Source organism: Chiroxiphia lanceolata, chromosome 6, assembly GCF_009829145.1.
Source record: "Chiroxiphia lanceolata isolate bChiLan1 chromosome 6, bChiLan1.pri, whole genome shotgun sequence".
NCBI lineage: Eukaryota > Metazoa > Chordata > Aves > Passeriformes > Pipridae > Chiroxiphia > Chiroxiphia lanceolata.
In genome coordinates, this window is record NC_045642.1 from 11,354,312 (window position 1) to 11,376,315 (window position 22,004).

At 36.2% G+C, this 22,004-nt stretch overlaps 1 protein-coding gene across 5 annotated transcripts in view; it reads left to right on the forward strand.

The window, feature by feature from the left end:
• Window positions 1-22,004, forward strand: part of SBF2 (SET binding factor 2) — a 258,391-nt gene that overhangs the window by 187,742 nt on the left and 48,645 nt on the right. For all 5 annotated transcript variants that reach the window (XM_032690555.1, XM_032690551.1, XM_032690553.1 and 2 more), the window contains exons 18-24: window positions 13,906-14,073; window positions 15,395-15,657; window positions 16,902-17,074; window positions 17,331-17,404; window positions 17,787-17,982; window positions 19,140-19,267; window positions 21,501-21,676. In XM_032690555.1, the coding sequence (XP_032546446.1) occupies window positions 13,906-14,073; window positions 15,395-15,657; window positions 16,902-17,074; window positions 17,331-17,404; window positions 17,787-17,982; window positions 19,140-19,267; window positions 21,501-21,676 (1,178 nt within the window). The remainder of the gene's footprint in view (window positions 1-13,905; window positions 14,074-15,394; window positions 15,658-16,901; window positions 17,075-17,330; window positions 17,405-17,786; window positions 17,983-19,139; window positions 19,268-21,500; window positions 21,677-22,004) is intronic.

Here is a 22,004-nt window from a genome sequence, read left to right on the forward strand (position 1 = left end):
AAGTCCAATGGCATCCTGGCCTGTATCAGGAACAGTGTGACCAGCGGGACTAGAGAAGTGCCCCTGTACTCGGCACTGGTGAGGCCATACCTTGAGTCCTGTGTCCAGTTCTGGGACACACAGTTTAGGAAGGGTATCGAAGTGCTGGAGCGTGTCCAAAGAAGGCCAGCAAGGCTGGTGAAGGGACTGGAGCACAAGTCCTGTGAGGAGAGGCTGAGGGAGCTGGTGTTGTTCAGCCTGGAGAGGAGGAGGCTCAGGGGAGACCTCATCACTCTCTGCAACTACCTGAAAGGAGGTTGTAGCCAGGTGGGGGGTGGTCTCTTCTCCCAGGCAACCAGCAGTAGGACAAGAGGACCTGGTCTTGAGCTGCGCAGGGGGAGGTTTAGGTTGGACATTAGGAAGAAGGTCTTTACAGAGAGAGTGATTTGGCATTGGAATGGGCTGCCCAAGTAGGTGGTGGAGTCACCATCCCTGCAGGTATTTAAGAAGAGACTGGATGTGGGCCTAGTTGACTGGATGGTGTTGAGTCAAAGGGTGGACTCAATGGTCTCAGAGATCTTTCCCAACCTAGTTGATTCTGTGATTCTGTGAATAGGTATTTTACCATCTATGTTTGCTATAGAATTTTGATGGGAAATTACATGGGATTTTGTGTTACTGCATTTTATTGTTAATATAATTCCTGTTGCTCCGAGTGAAGTAATAAAAAGTTACACAACATGGCAGTCCCTTTACAAAAGGACTGTTGTTTATATGAAATGTTAAGTTTCATTTTATTTATCTAAGACAAAGCAGAGCACAAAGAAACAATTAACTCTTCTTCCTATGTAACTTTACTATATATGACCATATGTATTGCAGCCACCAAGTGTTTGAGGCATATAAATAATGAGAAGGATGTGGTTTTGTTTGAGTTCAGCAGATAAACCAAGAAACTGAGTAGTAAGAGAACCATACTCCTAGAGGTGATATTAGTAAGATTCTGGAACGGTTGTCTCACAAAGTAGTCAATGCACTATCGTTGAGGTATTTTAAAATATTCTTGGGAAAACAGCAAAAAATTTATAGAAAAGAACAAGCTTGCATGATGTAACTGGTCTTGTCTTAAAGTCTTTGCTTATGTAAAAACAAGGCTAGGGTATTTCTACAGATCCCATTAAAATTACAAGAAACATCACACTGTGTACAGCACGCTATGAGCTCTTGGGATGGCTGGTGAAATTTCAGAATTCTCCCTGAAGTCCAGTGAGTGATCTATTGTGAAACTTGATCAGGCAGGATTTGATCGCACCCTTAACTCATAGCTGATGGGATTAAATTCATAGACAGGAAGTCAGCACTGGTTGCATATTTGTGGCCTGGAGTAATAATTGAGTTTTTCTTGAAAAAATAGTCACAATGCTTTTTAAAAATTTTGAATATTGGACACAAGCTGTTAGCAAAATGTGACTCATCAGTGACAGTGGACTTTGGTGTGTACTGTTAATGTCACAAAAACAAACAAATTTTTGCTTCTGGGTTAGAAAAAGGTTTTAGTTTACCGTTAGTAATACCGTTGGAATTTTGTTTAAAATTGAAACAATATAAATAAAAAGTATTTATACATGAAGATAAAAGAATTTTTCCATGTTTTCTCGGTACAGATGACCCATGCCTTTTCGGTATGCGGTCATTTCTTCTGTGTATAAAATGCAAATGTAGTATTCCTTGGTGCTGCGGAAAAAAGATCTTTTTCTACATGTTGGAGGAAAGGACAAGATGAAAAGGACATATTTTAATTGTGTTTTCATTTTATTACCTCATCAAGGAAGACAATTTGATGATTATATAATTGGTATCATCAAATTCCCTGGGTTTGGGCTCCCTGCTCCAGTTAAGAGTCTCTGCCAAGGTGGCAAGATGTGGTGTACAGCATGCTGCATTTCTGGAAGGTTCAGTGTGCAGCCAGGGGGATGCACAGTGGCAGGCACCAGTTCCAGCTGCTGGACAACAGGCAGAGGGAGCAAAAACTGTGTCCTCACTGCTGTCCCATGGCAAGTCACAGCTAGAGGCCACTTCTTAATCTTCCCTTCCTTTGCAACTAAGGTGATGTTTGACAATATGATCAAACATTTTTCTTCAGTCCCTCAACCACTGTAGAACCTGTATGTGCAGGTTATAATACCATTTCTTAAGTTTCAGCGGTGTTTTTGAAAATTTTATACATAAAATTTTATGGTCGAACTGTGTATACTCATCTGTGTTTCCATACCTTTCTAAGTATATTCTGTCACATTACATAGTACATAGTAACAAAGCTGCAAATTTTTGTTATTTGGCATTCAGAAGTGTTTGAATAAAGGAAGTGGCATCATAAAAATATACTATTCTGACAGTCAAGTTTGCTCTGTGATGAATGAAATATGCTGAATGGGCTTCCATATTATATATACAAACATTTCTTTGAATTGCAGTAGCCAGAGCAGTGTGATACTATAGAATCACAGATATTTAATTTGAATTTCTGAACCAGTTGTTGTTTTGAATGGCTTGTTGTACATTTGGATAGTGCTGATCTGGTTTCATCAAAAATAACCCAAATGAAGTTAACTGTTTCTCAGTTTAGGTGTATTAAATTAAAACTGACATTTGTCATTTAGCATAATGCAGTGAGATGCACTGGAAACTGCTTCATAATTTTTATGTTATTAAATTACATAACTCTTGTGAAGGATGGAGGGAAAGATTAGGGGGAGGTATTTTTTAAATTTTCTTTCATTTTAATGCTTCTAAGCCGTAAAATTTACAATAAAAATTCAGTTGGATACTGATGCTGATTTTATCCTAGAACTTGAAATGAAACATGAGAGAAATATTTTGCAGACTGAAGCTAACAGAAATCATTAGGATAGGCTATCTTTTGGCTGTTCATCTGTGTTCATCACTCCATATGCCTATGCCTTTCTTTATAGAGAATGAAATAAAATTTCGTAAAATAGGAGGCTTCCTTTATTCAGTTTTTAAAAGATTACCAGAATTTGGTAAATCATTTTACTTAAAACTTTTGATTATAATACAGAACATTGCAAATTATCCTGGTAGCATTTTTGAGGTGAAAAGGATTTTAGTCCAGGTTTATGGGAATTGGGTTTTGTTTAATTTTTTTTATAATCTTCCAGGGAAGTACAAAACTATGTTTTAAGTAAAAAAAATTGAAGTTAATAATAAAACATGAAACTATAATCATTCCATGTTAAGACATCAATAGAAATAATTCTATTTTCCATAGTGAAATATATTATGCTCTTTTGCATAGTATAATAATAAAATGAAAGTAATTTGAGTGTATACTTTTCTAGCTGAAATGGATTACCAAATTTCAGTAACAGTTTCATCAGATGCTCAATGAAAGATAGTCCTTACTCCTTGAAATACCTGAATAATGACCACTTTACTACAGAGCCTTTTAGGTGTGGGAAGAATTCCCAGTTACAAGGATAAGGCCTTTCTCTGAAGATTGAAGGCAGGACTAGAGAAATTCAGAATACTTTATAATATTTTAACTAATGTCATCAACGACTTTTCCAAGAGAGACCCAATTCAAGGTTAATTATGTAACAGAAGCATCATTAGCTAAAATGTGCTCTCTGTTGTGGAACATCAGCTACAAAGCCACAGGGAAGTTACCCAATGAAAGGCTGATGTGGAAATCTGTGATGATGGGTGAAGAGAGGATTCCATTTTTATGTCTTTGTCAGGCAGATTTTACAATTAATACCAGCTGGAATCAGTGTACTGTGGAAAACAGTGAAAATTTTGGTACTAATGTTACCTCTGTTACTTTATAACAATATTATATTAATAATTGTTTTAGAATCTCTGTAAATACCAGGGAAATGCATAAAGTTATTGGATTATACCGTTATTTTGAAAAGCAAAATTAGCGCAGTTTTCTACCTTTACCATGAGTTTTGATTCTTAACTTCTGTTTCTGCAAAACTATGATTGGCCCAAGTAATTCTCATAACCATCACCATGATCAGCCTTCTAGAAAGCCAGAAGGACTTTCTGTAATATGTTATCTTTCTATACTGAAATATTTTCATTCTTACACCTAGTTACTATATTTCCTTCTAAAAGTTCCTGTTCTGCTCTGGTGTGCTTGCATTGAAGTCACTTCTGCTTTAAAATTCTCCACTCTTGAATTGCTGGCTCTAATTTAGGAAACTCCCATCATGAAAGACTTCCTTTATTGTCTTGGCAAGAAGTTTTGTCTGCTTCCATTAATTTTCTTCTTGTATCTCTATCCTGCCAGTTCTGATACTATCTTAGTCTATGGAATTGTTTTTGTGACTGAAATAGTATTAAGCACCATTATTTTTAGTACTAAATTTATTTGTATTTATCCATTCTCAGAATGCTAATCCCTTCAGTATAGAAATACATTAAGTTGCCTGCTTAAAAAACAGCAAGAACATGCCTGTATCATACAGTAGATAATAGGAAAGAAGCTGAACCACAAAAGAAAATGTATGTAGGCACACTTTGTGGTTTCTATCCTTTACATAACTCTTCTAAGACAGACAACAGGGAGTTGAAGGGCATCACACAGGAGAGAAGAAAGCTTTTTCCGCAGGACTTCAAATGAAGTAATAAGTATCAAAAGAACATATATCAGCTTTCATCATCGGATTTTGTTGTTCTTTCACTATCAGAGCCCTAATGCTTCTTTATGTTTATGTTCTTTATGCTTCTGTAATGTTTCAATTGCAGATACCAGCCTGGTTTGTTAAGAGAAAGTGAGTGGTAATGTGGGTGGAAAGTGTAAAAGGGCATGATACGCCTGCCCTGTTTAGCAGGGGTAGGGTTAGGTGTTAATCCTTTCAGGTTATTCGTGTTTTCTAAGGAAAAAAATATGTGTTTGTTATTTAGCTTGTGTTCAGTTCCTAGACTTCTGGCACTTGTGCAATTAAAAACACAATGTAGTATGTTTAAAATATAAGATCGATTATTAAATCTTAATTTAATGTATAAAATGCTTTTCCGTATATCATCTTGTTTAACAATTCTTCATTCAAACATCTTGCTCATTTTGCACATATTCACGTTGACAGGCAAAAGTTTGATTAAGGGCATTTTACAATATTATCAAGTTGTGTATGTTGGCATTATTTGCATTCCTGGAAAATCCAGGAGCCCTAATTGTGGACCAGAACTGCTGGGCTTGCTTTTGTACAAAAGAATAGAAAGATGTTGATACTTACCCTCAAGAGCTTACAATATGTATTTGAAATTAGTAATAATACTTGAAGCCAGGCAGTTTGAATCATTGGAAGGAAGCTGTGGAGTCATCATTGTTGTTCATGATTCATAATAGTTATCATTATTCATAATAGTCATCATTATTGTTGGTGATTCTGCCCACCAGTAAATTAATTATGGCTGAAGTTTTTGTAGACATGATCTAAAAGCAGTATTTTATTGAATTTTGAGAGAGGATAATGTGGTTACTTGGCAGGTGCTTATGAATACGAGTGGGGTCATGGAAGAGAATTTGTAAGGCGATGGTCAAAGTTCTGTCAATATTTCCAAACACTCTTCCAATCAAGGGTTTTTATTACATCCATTAGAGGTTATTTTCTTATAAATATTATAGTTCAGTAAATTATTTTAGTAAAAGCAAACATACTTTTTAAGTTAAAATAGGAATCTGAGGATTCTTATTAGCTATGACTGAGTGGTTTTGGAGTATCACTTGCAAACATAGATGCTGAAATGTCATCTTTGATCCTTACGATTTTAATTTCTGCACTTTGCTTTTGAATGCATACATAATACATTCAGTAGAACAGATCTTATGTCTGTGCAGGTAGAGAATATCCAGTTACCTAACTATTTTTAGGGGGGGATGTGGGGTGGAAATCGAACCTGGAAGAAGTTAAACAGGGAAGTATAATATGACAGTATATGGCATATTAGTAGCAGAGACTAACTAGAGGATTTTTTTTAACATGTTTCTCTACAATGAATTTTGGAAATCAATTATTGTAGTAACTTTGCTCTTTTGAAGAAGCTGGCTTTCCCAGAATGATAACATCATGGGAAACATGGAAGAGAACTTTGCAATCTGTAATTCCTTTCCTTCGTGGTTTGTGGGAGGAAGTGCTTGGGGAGGAAAAAAACCCCAAACAATTAAAATAAGATGTAATGATAAATTTTATAGTAAATGCTTAGTTCTGTAACTGAGGAACTGATCCACTATCTCCTCGAATAAACAGGAGAAATTCTGTTGTATTTCCGCTGTTATTGGATCACATCATTTGTGACTATCCCTGATTTCACTTGAGCTCATTTTCTAGCCATGATAGGAACTCTGGTTTAACTGTAACAATTTTAATTTACTTATAGCCCATCTCTTTACGTTGTTACTTCTAGGAGGGATTACAGTGTTACAGAAATTCTGATTCACTTCGAATTTTCACCGTGAAAGAATTTCTGGTGGTTTAATTAAAATTTTTGGTAAAACTTCTGACCTTAAACTGTAGGAATGTAAATGAAGTAACAGAGTCCCATGCATTTTCCATATGTGTAAGTTCAACTTCTCCTGTCCCAGTAGAATGGAACTTAATTTTCTGAATGAAAATACAATTTCTTTCATTGAATTCAGTTTCATTGTAGCATTATTATCTCTCATGATCTGAGCAGCATTATTTTACATTTCCAAGAGAGAGCAAATGCTTACAGATGGCAAGGGAGAGAAGTTGCTGATATATTTGTGTATATTGCCTGCTTTTTGTGAATTTCTGTGTTGCTGTCCTAGATACCTCATCAACAGTTTGAACTGGATGTGACCAGAGAATTGAGCTGTCACAAATGCTTTCCTGGCTTACACTTTTTCCTTACACATTATCATCCCAGTGATTCAAGCCCATAATTGCAGTTTGTATCTCCTACTCTTGTTTTTGTCCTTTTATGCATTTGCTACTTCTACATCCTTTATGATAGTACCTCCAGTTGAAATTCTTGGTAGGATCCTCTTCTTTGCTTCCTCTGATTTGTTACTGGCTTTCTGAATACCATATCAGCTCTTTGTCATTAGTTCATAACACTCTGACAATAAGAATTTATCGGGTAGATGTGCAGCACATGCCATAACTGGATCTTATCATTTGGCAGAATTGTTCCTTACAGTACCCTGCTCTGTAAGGCACTTGCATTCAGCACCTCCACAATCATTTTCTTTGCCTGTTGGTCAGACTAGATCTTCAAATCTCCCCAATGACTTAGCTCAGAGTGCAGTAAGTCCAGTTTTCTTCTCCTTACTTTCAGAATTCTCCATAATAGTCTCTATTTTGCCCATCCTCTCTCTCTCACCTTCTGAACCATGTAGTATATATAATTTGACTTGCCAAGGTGAGATCTACAACTGTTCTAATTTTATTAATTTGCAATTCATATTCTGTATTGTACTCTCACATATTTCTAATTTGCTCACCCTGTTCTTGAGGGCTACTTGAGGACTATTGTTTTAATAGTTTCTTCAGATAGGGGAATCCTGTATATCAAGAGAACTTCAGAGAGAATTCTACCACTGAAGACAGAAAGCTGCTATAGGAGAAGGAAAATAGTAATTAAAGAAATACTTTGGGGAATTACTTAGATGCTCTGTTTAGCTGGGCTTACATATCAGGTCATCAATAATTCTAAGAACCACTATCTGAATATAAATAAAAAACCATAAACTTGTGGGATTTACAGGGTTTATTTGGTTCTGAGCACAGACCTGGGTAACAGCTTCGTTGCTCCAATACCATCATTCCAATGCAGTCACAATTGCACATGTTCACTGCTGAACCACCTGATGTCAAAGGAATACACTGACATTTTAGAAGGTTTTCAAAATAGCTGTGTCACTATTTAAAATACTCCTCAGGTGGATTCAACACCGCAACTGAGAATTTGTGAAATCTGTAACTTAACTAAGGGATTTAAACAGCGGTGAATAGTGTAATGGAAATCTCTATAATGAAATTACATAAAAAAAAACAAAACAAAACTTTAATGTACTGTATACTGGGGGAAAAAATCAACCTGTTTCTTATCCACTTCTTGGAACCTAACCATATTTAGAATTGTAAAGTTGTGGTATGAAGATGTCTTCTCTCTCTTTTTTTTGTGGGATCTGAACATACTTCATTCTAGATGATTTTAATTTCCTTTCCTTCTGTGTGTAACAGAACTTTTAAAATATCTTTGGTATCTTTTTGGAGAAAGAGATTTGTTATTATGCACATTATTTAATGTAACATGGACCTTTTTGTTAGCATATATCTGTCTATCTTGATACATCTATATAGAAATGTGAGATATTCTGCATGGCTTTAAGTAATTACATGAACTTCAGGAATCTAGGGTTAGAGACCATGAGTAATTAGATGTTTAAGTGACTTTTGCCAGAAAACGTATACAGTAAATAAAGCTCCATCCAGAATTACATCCCATTTTTGCAAAATTCTAGAATTCTATTGCCCTCTGCTGGTTTAATGTACCTTATTTAATGTACCTTAATTTCAGTGATTTGGTAGCACTGAATTATTAGTGAATTGACCTTCCTTTTATTTTTCATGGTGAAATAATAATAGATAAACAGTGTAATGAACTGTTTTGCAACTAACTTATTTTAAAATAGAAATCGATCTTGGGTCCTGTCTGGTTTGGTGGCTTTCTGAAGGTAGAAGAGGTGGCAAATTGTTTTCTTTTTTTTTTTTTACTGGGATTTTTGGGTTGGAAACTAAGTTTGATTTAGTATTTCACCTTTTTTTTTCTTAAACAGTAAAAATCAAAACTTGAAAAAAAAATTAATGGAAGCTTCACAATTCTTACTTTATGCTTTTATGACCTTTCTCCACATTTGTGTGTACAATACATGTGTGTATAATTTTATACTTTACACCAAAAGGGAAGACCATTCATTGAGTTGCTTTTTTTGGCAGATGTTATCTATGCAGCACACAGTCAGACTTGGAAACATATACACTTACACTTGTTTGAGTATGTGCATGTAATGGCTTTAAAGTGAAAGAGGGTAGATTTTGGAATAGATATTAAGAATTAATTGTTTATTGTAGGGGTGATGAGACTCTAGAGGAGGTTGCCCAGAGAAGTTGTGGATGCCCCATCCCTGGAAGTGTTCAAGGCCAGGCTGGATGGGGCTCTGAGCAACCTGGTCTAGTGGAAGGTGTCCCTGTCCATGGCAAGAGGGTTGGAACTAGATGATCTTGAAGGTCTCTTCCAACCCAAAGCATTCTGTGGTTCTGTGGTATATGTACAGTGTGATGCAGTGTTGTCTGCAAGTAATATATTGATAAGGTCAATAGATGTAGGTTGATCCTGTGGGACAACTTTGAAGCCTTTTTGGACTTACCAGGTGTCTGTGTGGGCACAACATAGATCTGAATGCAGGACTGGCTCATAGAACATGTTCATGTGCAAAACTTAGATTACACTGCCTTGGGCAGGGGCAGCGTGTTGTCTATGGGAAGTGGTGCCAATTCATGATATGCAATAGGTGGTATTTGACTGAATGTCTCTATAAAACAGCTCCTGGATAGGGAGTGACCCTTTAAATGTCACTTTAAATGTCCTGGATGACCCATAAGCTTACACTTGCAGGCTTCCAGGGATAGCCTTAACCAATACAGGAGGGGAAGTGCTGTGATCTCCTTTGGTATGCAAAGGTGTCACAACAGCTTTCTCACAGAGGTCAAAAAGATAACCCACAACCGGTGATTCCTCAGGGAGCTGAGGAGGAAGCTATTTTTTGCATTCAGCAGCGACCTCCTCTTTGCTTCTTTTCCTTCCTTGTCTCACCAAATATACCCAAACAAATAACTTGGGCTGTAAGTTGGAGACAGAAATCTACTTTATTTCTGAAATAAACTGGACTTCTCTAGAAAAAGTCTCGTTGAGTTTGCCTCTTCATTTCCATAGCTGAGAGGCATGCAGCAAAATTGTATGATAAAAGAGCAGTCTCAGGTATATTTATATTCTGGTTTTTACTCTTTTTGTTTTGAAAATCTTCTTCCAGCTTCACAATCAATAACTCCATCCTTTATTTTACTAAAATAAACTTGCTTTCTTCTTTAAGCTTCTATGGTGTAAAGGATGGTAACTGATAAGTGATCAGCACAACACATACTTTTTCAGAAACAAGCAATCTAGGTAATATAATGTCATAGAGAAGCTCTTTGAGGGCCTGCACCTCGCAGTAAGTTTGGGAGTTTTACAGTTGGTGCATGTTTTTTACTGAACCAGGAGTATCATTGTCAGAATCAGAAGGATCCAATGTAGGGAAGCGGGGAAAAAATTCTAGGCAGGTGTTATCCAGTACCCCTCAGTAAGGTGGAAATAATGAAAAGATAATTCCTGAATTCAAGAAGTTACCTATATTATAGCCACATGTAGCAAGTCCCAAATCTGCGTTGTGTTTTCACAAACTGTAGAATGTAATTCATTCTTTTGATATGGGTGACATCTGTTTCATACATAATTTGGGAGGGAGCCGTTTGGAGTTTTTAAGTTCTGTTAGTCCATTGGAAGTATTCAATGTCCTTTGCAGAAGTTAACCAATTTCCTATTGGTTATTACAGTTTACACCTCAGTGCTCTTTTAAGCTGTCAGAACAAGGACTTCAGCAGTTCAGAACTATTTTTATAATTTTCTTCTGGGGTCTTTTTTAAGCTGTCAGTCCCTAAATCCTCCCTTACAAGTAGGAAATTCTTCTGCTGCCTCCTACGTTCATTCTGTCTGGCAGAACTGAATTATCAGGACAGAGAGGAAGAGCATAAATACCAGTGTAGTTTAGCTGTCCTATGGAAAGCTGGGTGAATATATGTTTTATATGTGTAGTATTGCTTGATGGAAAACACTGAATTACTGTTTTAATTAAATTGGAGAAATTCTGAGCAAATTGTTTTGAATACAACAGTAAACATTGGGGTCCTTTTGATGTGTTAGATTAGCTTCCATTCTAGTCAAGTGGGCTGACTAAGCACTCCCAGAGTAGAGAATATAGACATTGCAAGCTTTATGGAATGCTTATATTTGTACCAAGAGTATTTTTAGTCCATGGAACAACAGTGTGCTTCTTGAGGCTGGTATTCATATTCCTCTTTTGCAGACAAACTGACTGAAACAAACTGAGAATCCAAAGTGATTTTGCCCAAAATAACTGGCAGAGCCAGGAACTAAAAGTCCTGATTTTGATTCTGTGCTCTGGCCAATATCAGGTTTTGCCATTTGTTTCAACACATGCAGGTGATGAGAAGGATAACATTTATGATCGCTGAGCTTTTTGATGTGGTTTTTTTCATCCTTCCTTAAACAAAGTGGTTTTAGTTTGTCTAGGACTTATTGTCAGCGTTGATTTATGTTATATTTGAACATAAATCTCCGTTGGTTAAACATTATCTATTGAAATGACTGTTCATGGTTTTAAATTATGAGCACAGGAAGAGCATCTAAAAGCCCCTCAGCTTTCCTGTCATGTTTGTCCCTGTGTAAAAATCATTTATTTCATTTTTATATCTGCAACACTGTTGCTGTGGACCCAGAATTATGAGTTTGAACTTTCTTTTTTGTTTCTGTCAAAGATCACCCCCTCTTCACCTAGTTTACACAATTGCCTGATTTGGGCCAAGGCATAAAGGCAAGTGAAGAGATTGATAGTCAATTCACTCCTTTGTGTGGCATTTAGTACACAGATTGGCATGAGCTAACTACCAGCTAGCTGGGCTTGAACAGGTGTTTTCCTTTTCCTTTCCCCTTTCTTTCTCCCTTCTCCTTTTTCATTTCCCCCTTTTTTTCCCCTTTCCCCTTTTTTTCCTTTCCCCTTTTCCTGACACATCGTACTCCCTTTTTGCAGATCTGTTGTGACTGGGAATTACTGCTGGTGAAAAAAACAAAGAATAAATCAAAATAGAAGTCATTATATGGCTTTCAATGTATGTTGTCCATCCTTATATTCCACGATTTACCCATCATCCCCATTCCTCTGTAACACAGATTTTTGTGCATCTGGATTTTTAATTAGGTGAATGATTGGGCCAAATCCCTTCTGTGGGGCCTGTGGTAATTACCATAGCTGAACAAATGAGGCCATTTTGAGCTACCATTATACACATCTTCCAACAGTGAAAGACGCACAACGTGTCCTGCTCTTACAGAAGTAAGATTGCTGTAAAGGAGGTGGCTTTAGAGGAGGAAAGAGGTAGTCCTCCTTTATATTTTGTAACATTTTCTCATTTTTTTTTTAGTATTAGAAGACTCATTTTCATGTACAGTTAGTTGTCCTGCTAATTAATAGGCTTGACATAGTGTATTTTATATGTATATAAAATGATATATCCTATATATAGTAAGATAATTGTATAATATTTATATATTTTTATATATAAAAATATGCAAGAGTTAGTGTATATTTTGTATGCCTTAGGGTTTTTTAAGGGATGTTCAGCAGTCACTACAAAGATCTGTAGTGTTTGTGCAGACCTGTTCTGTGATTTAACAGCTGGATCAGGTGTGGGAGCTGTTAATGTGTGATCAGTTATTGTTTCCTGTGAGCTGCTATAAAACGTCACCACAACTGAAACTTGGTCATCTGTTAAACAAACCAGCTATCTTCTCTTTCAATCTGTGTTGAATAAACAAAATCACATTTAGTATAATTTGAATCTTCTACATGTTTAGATTTTGTAACAGTTTACCAGAAAATTTTGATGATATTCTGCATGATTAAATAAACAATTTTTTGCTCACTTTTTGACGGTCAATCACAAGGAGGTATTTTGATTGGGTAAATTTTATTAGCATGTCACATAGCATTTTCTCAACATATAATTTGAAAGGACCTTGGAATAAGGTCCTTTGATAAGGAATGAATACATGGCACATGATCAGGACTTTTAGTTCGTGATGTACTTGGAAGAGCATAGTGTGGAAAACACAGTTTGAAGAATTGCAAAACCAGAAATCTGTAAACCAGACTCTAAAATTTTCAGTTGTAATTTCCTAGCCTTCCATTTGGATGTCCAAGTGCCTGCTAAGAGAGTTTTATGTGTACTGGCTGTTGTGAACAGTTGTACCATTACAAATATTAAATTGAGTAGTAGTCATGCTCTCCAGGAAAGTGGTTTACAACATAATCACCAAAATGAAATTTAAGTTCTAGATACAGTGTGTATTTCAGGTATGGGTAGTATTGTGAGTGAAATTCATTAAATGGAGCACCCAGTAATATACTTTATTCTTCAGTTCTGCTGCAAAAATAATCAAAGCAGATATTTAGATTACCTCCTTCTTTGCTACATGCAGTATACAACACAGATTTTTTTTTTGTGGCCTTCTTCTTTTCAAAAAGTAAGAATATATGATAAAGGATTTCATTCTTCATGATTCAGATCATTGAAATAAATTTCCTTTCATTGTATGTTGTTATCAAGAATACTAAACAGCTCACTGGGAGACTAGTGCAACCTAAATAAATAGATCTACTTGAAAAAAATGGTTCATTCATAATGACTAATGCTGTAACAATCCTGGGTTTGTTTGAGACCTTACAGTGATCCAGACCCTTGTGACTTCAAAGAACATACCCAATTTAGCACACTTTCAGAAGCTGGATTTGGGTCATAGAGTACAGTAAATAACACTGAAGATAACAATTTATCTAATCTTCTGCTGTTGCAACAAATGAAGTTTTTTGGAAGAACTCAGTGGCATATTTCACTCTATACAACTAATTTTATGTATATGTATATATATATATAAAAATATATGTATTTATATTTCAGTACTCAAGTCATAGCCTTTGAAAGAAATTTAAAAAATAGGACTTATTTGTTAACTTTGCACATTTTTTACTTTCAGAAATTAGCACCTGGCGTTAGTCAGTTTGCTTACACCTGTGTACAAGATCATCCTATCTGGACTAACCAACAATTTTGGGAAACAACCTTTTACAGCAACGTGCAAAATCAAGTTCGTGCCCTTTACCTTACAGCCAATGACAACCATGCAGTACAGTTAAAACAAAAGGTAGGAAAATACATTAAAGTAAATGTTAAAGTAGTATTTTTATTCACATTTTAATTGTCTCCTGAGTTACAGAGAGCAAAGTTATTCTGTGTATTTTTCTTTCATTTTCCCCGTATTACACAGCATACGATAACATGAGAAATAATAAAAATGTACATTTGTTTGCAAAGCATTATAATCTGATGTCGCATTTACAATTTTTCAAACAAGGACCTTTTGTAGAATTTTCCACACTCCAATGTGTATATTTTTCCTGAGAGTAGTATAATGGGATGCCTTGCAGCATGCTGAGATAGATTATGGGTTTTGTTTAAGGAGCACATACACATAGAGAAGAGCCACTTGTAATCTCTCTTCTTTTATGAAAATATCACTATCAACTGTGTGACTGAAAAGTCTATGCTACCCAAAGTATACAGTGTTGTAAAGAGAGGAAGTAAAACAGCCAGAGCTGTTCCCAGAAACGTAGTCAGAATGAAGAACTGCAAAGACGTTTCAGGGATAAAGAGAAAAGGACCATGGGTTTGTGTACAGGGAACCTCCTCCAATCTGACACTAAGTAAAGAAAAATGTGAAGAACAGTAGCACTTCCAGGGAAGCATCTTCTTTAAACCCTCACACGTGTTTATATGGAAAAGTAGCTCAGCTTAGTATGGAAAAAGTATTTGCAAGGTATCTAGTCTTTAACTAATTTAACATCAGGCATTAGGTCACTAATATCGGCTGCCAGATTCCTTTATTGTAGTTTGATTGTGTGCCATCTACCTAGTTTGCTTCAAGCTAATGCTAGAATTGGACTCCAACATATTAAAATGTGAATGTTTCAGCTGGTCTGGAAACTATTTATAGACAAGCTTCTCTCACCTGAGCATCCTAGGAATTTGGAGAATATTGCCCGGATCAGGCAATGAGCTGCATGTTGTTTCTCAATCTGATTTATGCTTGTTCATATGTGAGCTAAGTGGATAAGCTCAGGAGGGGAGCTATAGTAAAGTCAGTAAACCACTCTGAAGAAACAGAGAACATTGTATGACATAGAAAAGATCTCAAAAGAAATTATGTTATTTAGATCTGTCTACATTGTGCTACTTGTGTATTTCAGTAAACCACTTTCAAAGCTCAGTTCCCGTAATCATAACTCTCCTTAGACCCTACTGAGTGTAGTTATTTGCTTTTTCTTTTTAAATGACTATATCATTTAAATAACTGAAGAATTTTATTAAGAAATTTAAGAAATGAAGTTCTGACTAAACATCGTCCTTTAAGTTATAGCTTTATTATTTCTTCTGCTTCTTTATATTTCTTTCTGTATGTCTTCTAGGAGAAAAATTCTGCAAGCCCAGACCAGGATAAGACAGCAATGGACCTGGCTGCCGAGCAGCTGCGATTGTGGCCAACTCTTAATAAACAGACACAGCAGGAGCTAGTCCAGAATGAGGAAAGCACAGTTTTCAGTCAGGCAATTCATTTTGCCAACCTCATGGTCTATCTGCTGGTACCACTGGACACGAGTAAGAACAAGCTGCTGAGAACTTCAGCCACTGGTGACTGGGAGAGCGGAAGCAACAGCATTGTCACAAACAGGTGGGTCTGCGAGGTCAGTGCTCATCAGTCGGGTTTTGCACGGTTTGCAAAGTGGTCTTACCTTTTAGGCCTTATTCTAAATACCAGATTATTTCAGTTCCTTCACTTCTTTTCGAGTTCATTAGTTAAAGAGAGCAGAAGTCCGATATCATTCCTCTTGAACAACAGAACTTAATCTGGAGTAATTTACCACCATTTAAAGGAACATAAAAGTTGTATGGCTGTTGAAGACAAACACAGGGTATGGTGAGAAAGAAAACAGCAGCCTGAAAACCACTCTGTTAGTTTTTATGTAACTTGAAAAAAACCCTGTGTATGAACCTAAAATCAAAAAACCATTTGTATAGTATCCATAAAATCACAATTTCTGTGCAACAGCTGCAAGGAGGAAAGGCATTGAGGCCACAAAAAGCAAGAGGGCTAAACCACAATGGCAAAGGTTAAATTACTAAGGAAGCAGGAGGAGTATAACATCAGTTATGTTCCCTAGCATGCAAATCCAGAACATTTCATAACAAGCCTTCCTCTCTCTCTGTTTGTTGTCTTCATTATCACTAATCTGTACAAAATTCCCACCTGATAAAATCATAGAACACCATGTGAAAACCCTGATATCAAGTAAAAGGCTATCAGGACAAAACTCCCCATGCTGTTACTGATTTCTTCTGACTAAACACCTCTAATCTCAGGCATGCTCAGTATGCCTGTGAGTTGTATGTGGTTGTGGTGTATGTTGCAATCTATGAATCTGGCCCTTAATATTATGGGAGGCATTTTTAGATGTTCGGAGTACATCTACCACTGACTTGCTCGCTTATCTGATGCACAAAAAAACTTTTCTTTGGTCTTTTTAGATTTTGATGCCTTTGCTCTGCAACCAAAATATGCATTTAATGTATATTTCTCTATATAACTAAATATTTGTTTACCATGGGTTGTAAATACTGTACTTGATTTTATGAAGAGAAGACACAGAGCTCACTTCAAAAAAGCTGTTTTCTCTTGTGGGCCTCTCTACACTGGGCTCATGAAGGGAAAGTTCTCTGTCATCATCCATGAAGTTTTGTCAGTGCTAATGCAGTGAAAGTACAATGTACCTGTGGTACCACCGTATGCTTTTAGCAAGGTTTGTGAATTGCAGCTAGAGGAAAAAGCCCACAGCTTGTCTTTGTCTAGCCAGGTATCATATATGCATGAACAGCTGAATTTTTCACACTTGACATTGCTTTTATTTATGCCTGTAGTATTGCAGGCAGTGTTGCAGAGAGTTATGACACTGAGAGTGGATTTGAGGACTCAGAGAACAATGACGTTGCCAATGCAGTTGTGCGCTTCATCACCAGATTTATTGACAAGGTCTGCACGGAAAGTGGAGTTACCCAGGATCACATCAAGGGGCTGCATTGCATGATACCAGGTAGGAATTGTGACAAAAAGGTGGTTTGTACTTTTTTTTTTACCTGGTGAGACAAATGCACTTTTTAGTTTCAGTTACTTTCAGTTGTGTCAGAAGGTTAGATTTCTTTTCCAGGCTGTAATTGCTGTTGAATTTTAGATAATTATTCCCTCAATGTTTAAATTTGAGAATTTCAGAGTATCAAGAGTTTTAATTAGATTACAGCTTTCTTTTTCACATTGTGGGAGACTTCACTTATGGTATTCCTGCTTTCCAGGCATTGTAGCAATGCACATAGAGACTCTGGAGGCTGTCCATCGTGAGAGTAGGCGGCTTCCACCAATACAGAAGGCAAGTATTATGAAACATATTTGTATTCCTTACAAGTATTAGAATCATGCAATTTAGTAATCTTTTTTTCCTCTCATAATGTTAGGAGGAAACATCAAAACATTAAAAGAAAATTTCCAGCAGTGATAAATAAAGTGCTTGGCTTTGGTCTCATGAAATATGAAACTACTAGAGCCAAACCTCTGATCATAAACAAGCCATTGCATGCCCGCTGCTTTTTGAGACCCATTTCTCTTAGTTGAGTCCAAACTCCATCTCCCTTCTTTGGACTCAGTCTCATAATAATTTTGTTTTGAAGCTTTTAAAACCAAATATTGTAACTAGACTGAGGTATGACACTGATATTGCCATTACACTTACACATTTCATTTATTTTCATCAGCCCAAAATTCTACGACCAACTTTACTGCCAGGAGAAGAATTTGTTTGTGAAGGTCTCCGTGTGCTGCTGGATCCTGATGGCAGAGAGGAAGCTACAGGAGGACTGCTTGGAGGTCCTCATATCCTCCCTGCTGAAGGAGCTTTGTTCCTTACCACTTACAGAATTATATTTAAAGGCACTCCTCATGATCAACTGGGTAAGAAAATCCAAACAGTTATAATTGTGATCCTTCAGGATAGACAGGATTTTGAGCTGGCCTATCCACCTATTCAAGTATCAACATCAAAATGCACATGCCTCACAATATAATTTTTCATGTTTGTTACATAAAAATAATCTCTTAATACAAACTTTTATCACTGAATATGATTGATTTTGATTTTACACTTAACTGCAGCTTACTTCTTCAGATGCTAAAAGTTTGTTTATTCCTGTGTATTGGTAGATATTTAGAGTTCTGTCTTCAGTAATTTATGTAATATAAAATCATATATACATGTCTTAAAGGAAAGTTCAGTAGCTGTCACATGGCACCATGGGCTTTTATGGACTACCTAAAATTGGAGACAGAAAACAGGAACATTCCCGATCATACTTTAGTAATTTTCATAGACTTCAGAATGGACAAAATACTTGGTATCTTTATATCTCTCTTCCACCTGTAAGACTGGTTTAATATTGCTGTTTTGCACAGCAATGTTTGTAAGCTTCTTCACCACTAAGAGAGAACATAAAATCCATGTGAGATCTGCAGCTTCCACTACTCCTAGGTTTCCATAAAATTTTTTTTTCAGACATTGGAAGCAAGTTAAAGGAAAAATATTCTTATGTTAGTAGTCTACCTAAAGTTATTGCTTGTAAATGCAGTATTTTTTTAATATGTAATGGAAATAGCTCTTCTAAATGATAAATTTTCATGTTTTGACATTGCAATTTCTAAGCAGATTGTCATTCAAAAGTATAAATTTATTGGGGAAAGTTTGTGGTCGTATGTAAAGATATCAATGTATACCATTGTTTATAAGTTATATGATGCAATATGAAATTTGAAGAAGCTTGAAATTGTTTCTTTACCCCCTACCAACCCAGATTTTGGGGGTGTACTTCCATCGTGTAGAAAGACTCAGAGGGAAGGAGACTATTTTCATCCCAGTTGAAATTAAGCATAAATTCAGATTACAAGTAATGCTTTAGAAATTTACCACCTTTTCAGGTATTTTGCCTGAAATTAATTCTCTACCATTACATTCATGTTGCTTTGTACTTACTCATTCCTGTCTATTCAAATGACAATGTGACTGAAGCAGATCTGACTCTGTGATCTAACAAGTGTCTGTGTGTTGTGGTCCTCAGTTGGAGAGCAGACAGTGATCCGGAGCTTTCCTATTGCGTCTGTTACGAAGGAGAAGAAGATCAGTATCCAGAACCAGCTGCAGCAGAGTATGCAGGAAGGACTGCAGATCAGTTCAGCTACCTTTCAGGTAAAAGGAAGTTTTTGAAAAATTTATGTGACTGTACAGTCAGCTCAATACACTTATGAGCAGCTCTTTGTCCTGCTGTTTGTGAAGAGTCCAGCTTTCTGCCCTGCAAAGTTGACAGAGAATGCAGTCCTCATAGAAACCCTGGCCTTTCTTGACCCAGTTGATATTTACAGAGGGTTACCATTTTCACATTGGATTTCTTTCACTGCTTTCCTCACCTGTCTTTTTTGGATCCAGTAAGGGGCTACTTTGGATCTAAAATATCTTCATGTAAGTAGAGGCCTAGGCAGACCGATGGAAACATGCTTTCTCTCTCCTCCAGCTACATGGAATGAATATGGAAAAGCTATAAATATTGCTTTCTTATTGACACTTGACACTTTACCAGCTTTCTGTTAAAATCCAGGACAGAAAGTCATGGTATGTCACACATGGAAGCTGAACTTCCAGGAATCTTTGGAGTAGCCACCATTGGCCAGAACCAGTGAGTCTCTACATGGCTGGCACAGATCCTGGAATTTTTCCATCTGTAGGATCCCCCTTGATGTGTTAAACAGAAGCATGTACTGCAGGGCAATTGACAGAGATGGACTTCTAAGAATTAGGAATCCTGAAGTCTTCCCTGAATTCTTCCCCTTGATGATGATATTAGCTGTGGTCAAACCATAAGAGATGGAAAGTTGAAAGCAAAGAATTTTATATCTTGGACTGAAAGTAGAATGAAGTATTTAAGATATGAAATACTTTGTTGGGTCGACTGACTGCAGAAGTATGTTTTCATTGAGAACAATAACTCTTAACATTTGAAAACATAACAACCTAGATCATCAGCATTTTACTAATTCCTTACAGTAACCGACATTATTTAGCTAATCATCCTTCAATATCCTCTTCAAGAGCATAAGATTAGGAATAAAAGTGAGTAAAATAAGTAAAAAAGCGTTGTTCTTGCAGACTTGTGAGAGGACTCTTATTTTCCAGGAATCTTTTTACCAGAATAGTTAGCATGCTTCAACGATGTGATAAATACAGACACAGTGTTTTTAGTGCTGGATTCAGGTCAAACATCATCTTTGCTTTTGTTTAGCATAGTTTTGTATTAGGTTAGGAGAACAAAAACAATCAGCAAACAGTTTACTCTCCGTTCCCTATGTAACAGCCAGAGTTCAGTGCAGTATGAAATAGCCCCTCCTCTTTGTTTATTAATAATGATTTTTCAGATGGTTTTGTGCACAATTATGCTATTTAATCTCTTTAAAACCTCAGATCAACATTACCCTGAAAGAGTGAAGAGCTCCTTTCAAGGAGGTCCTAGAACAACAAAGTTATTAGTCATTTGGAAAGTATTTACAAAACAAGTAGAATTAGAAAAGCAAGGATGAAATCCACCTTCTAGATGGCAAGCAAAAGACATTCAAAAGGTGTCTAGGTATGCGCTCAAAAGTAAAGCTCTAGGATATTTCTATGTTTGCTTTTTCCACATTCTTGAAGTTCTTTTGGACCTTTTTATGGATTCCATGATTTCTGTCTCTTTTTTTTTCCCCTGAGTTGCTGACTGTCTTCCTTTTGGATGAGGATGATTGGGTGGGATTTCCTTTTCTCCCCAAACTTTTCAAAAAAGCATTTTTAGTCAAGTGGAGGGATCAGTGTTGAATAGCACAAGGTTATTTCCTTTTTAAGGACCAGATTTCATGATCACATTTTTGTTATGAGCAGTTTTCTATAGTTTGCAAGGTGAGGCAAAAATTGGACTGTCTAAGTAATAGAAATATAATGGTTGTGACATATGAATGCTGAAATCATTGCCTTGGTGAGAGTCTTTGAAGTGCATTACCAACCTTAGTTCCCAGTATAGGGGCAGAGCTGGCAGAATATTTCCAAGCTAAGCTGTCCCATGTGACCAGTACTTGAACTGTTGCAGACATCTTAATGCCAGCACTACTACTTGGATTTACCAAAATATTTTGTATTTGATATTATGAGAATTCCAGATGCTTCTTCGTGAAAATACCTTAGTATTAGGGCATAAATTTAAAAAGTAAATAAAAAATTATTAAAACGTGTAATATCCCTCAAAATAAATAAGATGTATGTAAATATATTTGTGTTTTCTGATAGGCATAGTACTGCATAAGTATGAAAATTTTGCTAATGAATTTTAGAATCTTTTAATTTCTGTAATTCTGTAATTTTTTTTTTTCAGTTTCTAACATGTCATGTTTTTAATATGCAGTTAATTAAAGTAGCATTTGATGAAGAAGTAAGTCCTGAAGTGGTGGAAATATTTAAGAAACAGTTAATGAAGTTCCGTTATCCTCAGTCCATCTTCAGCACTTTTGCATTCGCAGCTGGGCAAACAGCACCACAGATAATTTTACCAAAACAGAAAGAAAAGAACACTTCCTTCCGGTATAGACTTTCTTCTTCTTTTATTGCTGATGTTCTTGTTTTGTATTAGTCAAACACATTGAACAGTCTGAGAGCTTTGCACAAATGTAGATCGCTTTTCAGAAATGTCAAAATAAGTGATTGCTATTCTGCATCTCTTTATATTTCCTGAACAAGAGGTAGATTAGTATGATACAGATGTTTACTTGATATGGAAATTATATTATTTATCTAAATTTCTTGAGGCAGTAGGTTTGGACAGGCACCTTATTACATTTTGAAATATATTTTGAAAATATAAGTAGCATCTTGAGCTGTGCAACCTGTGCCAACATGGAAACAAGATTCA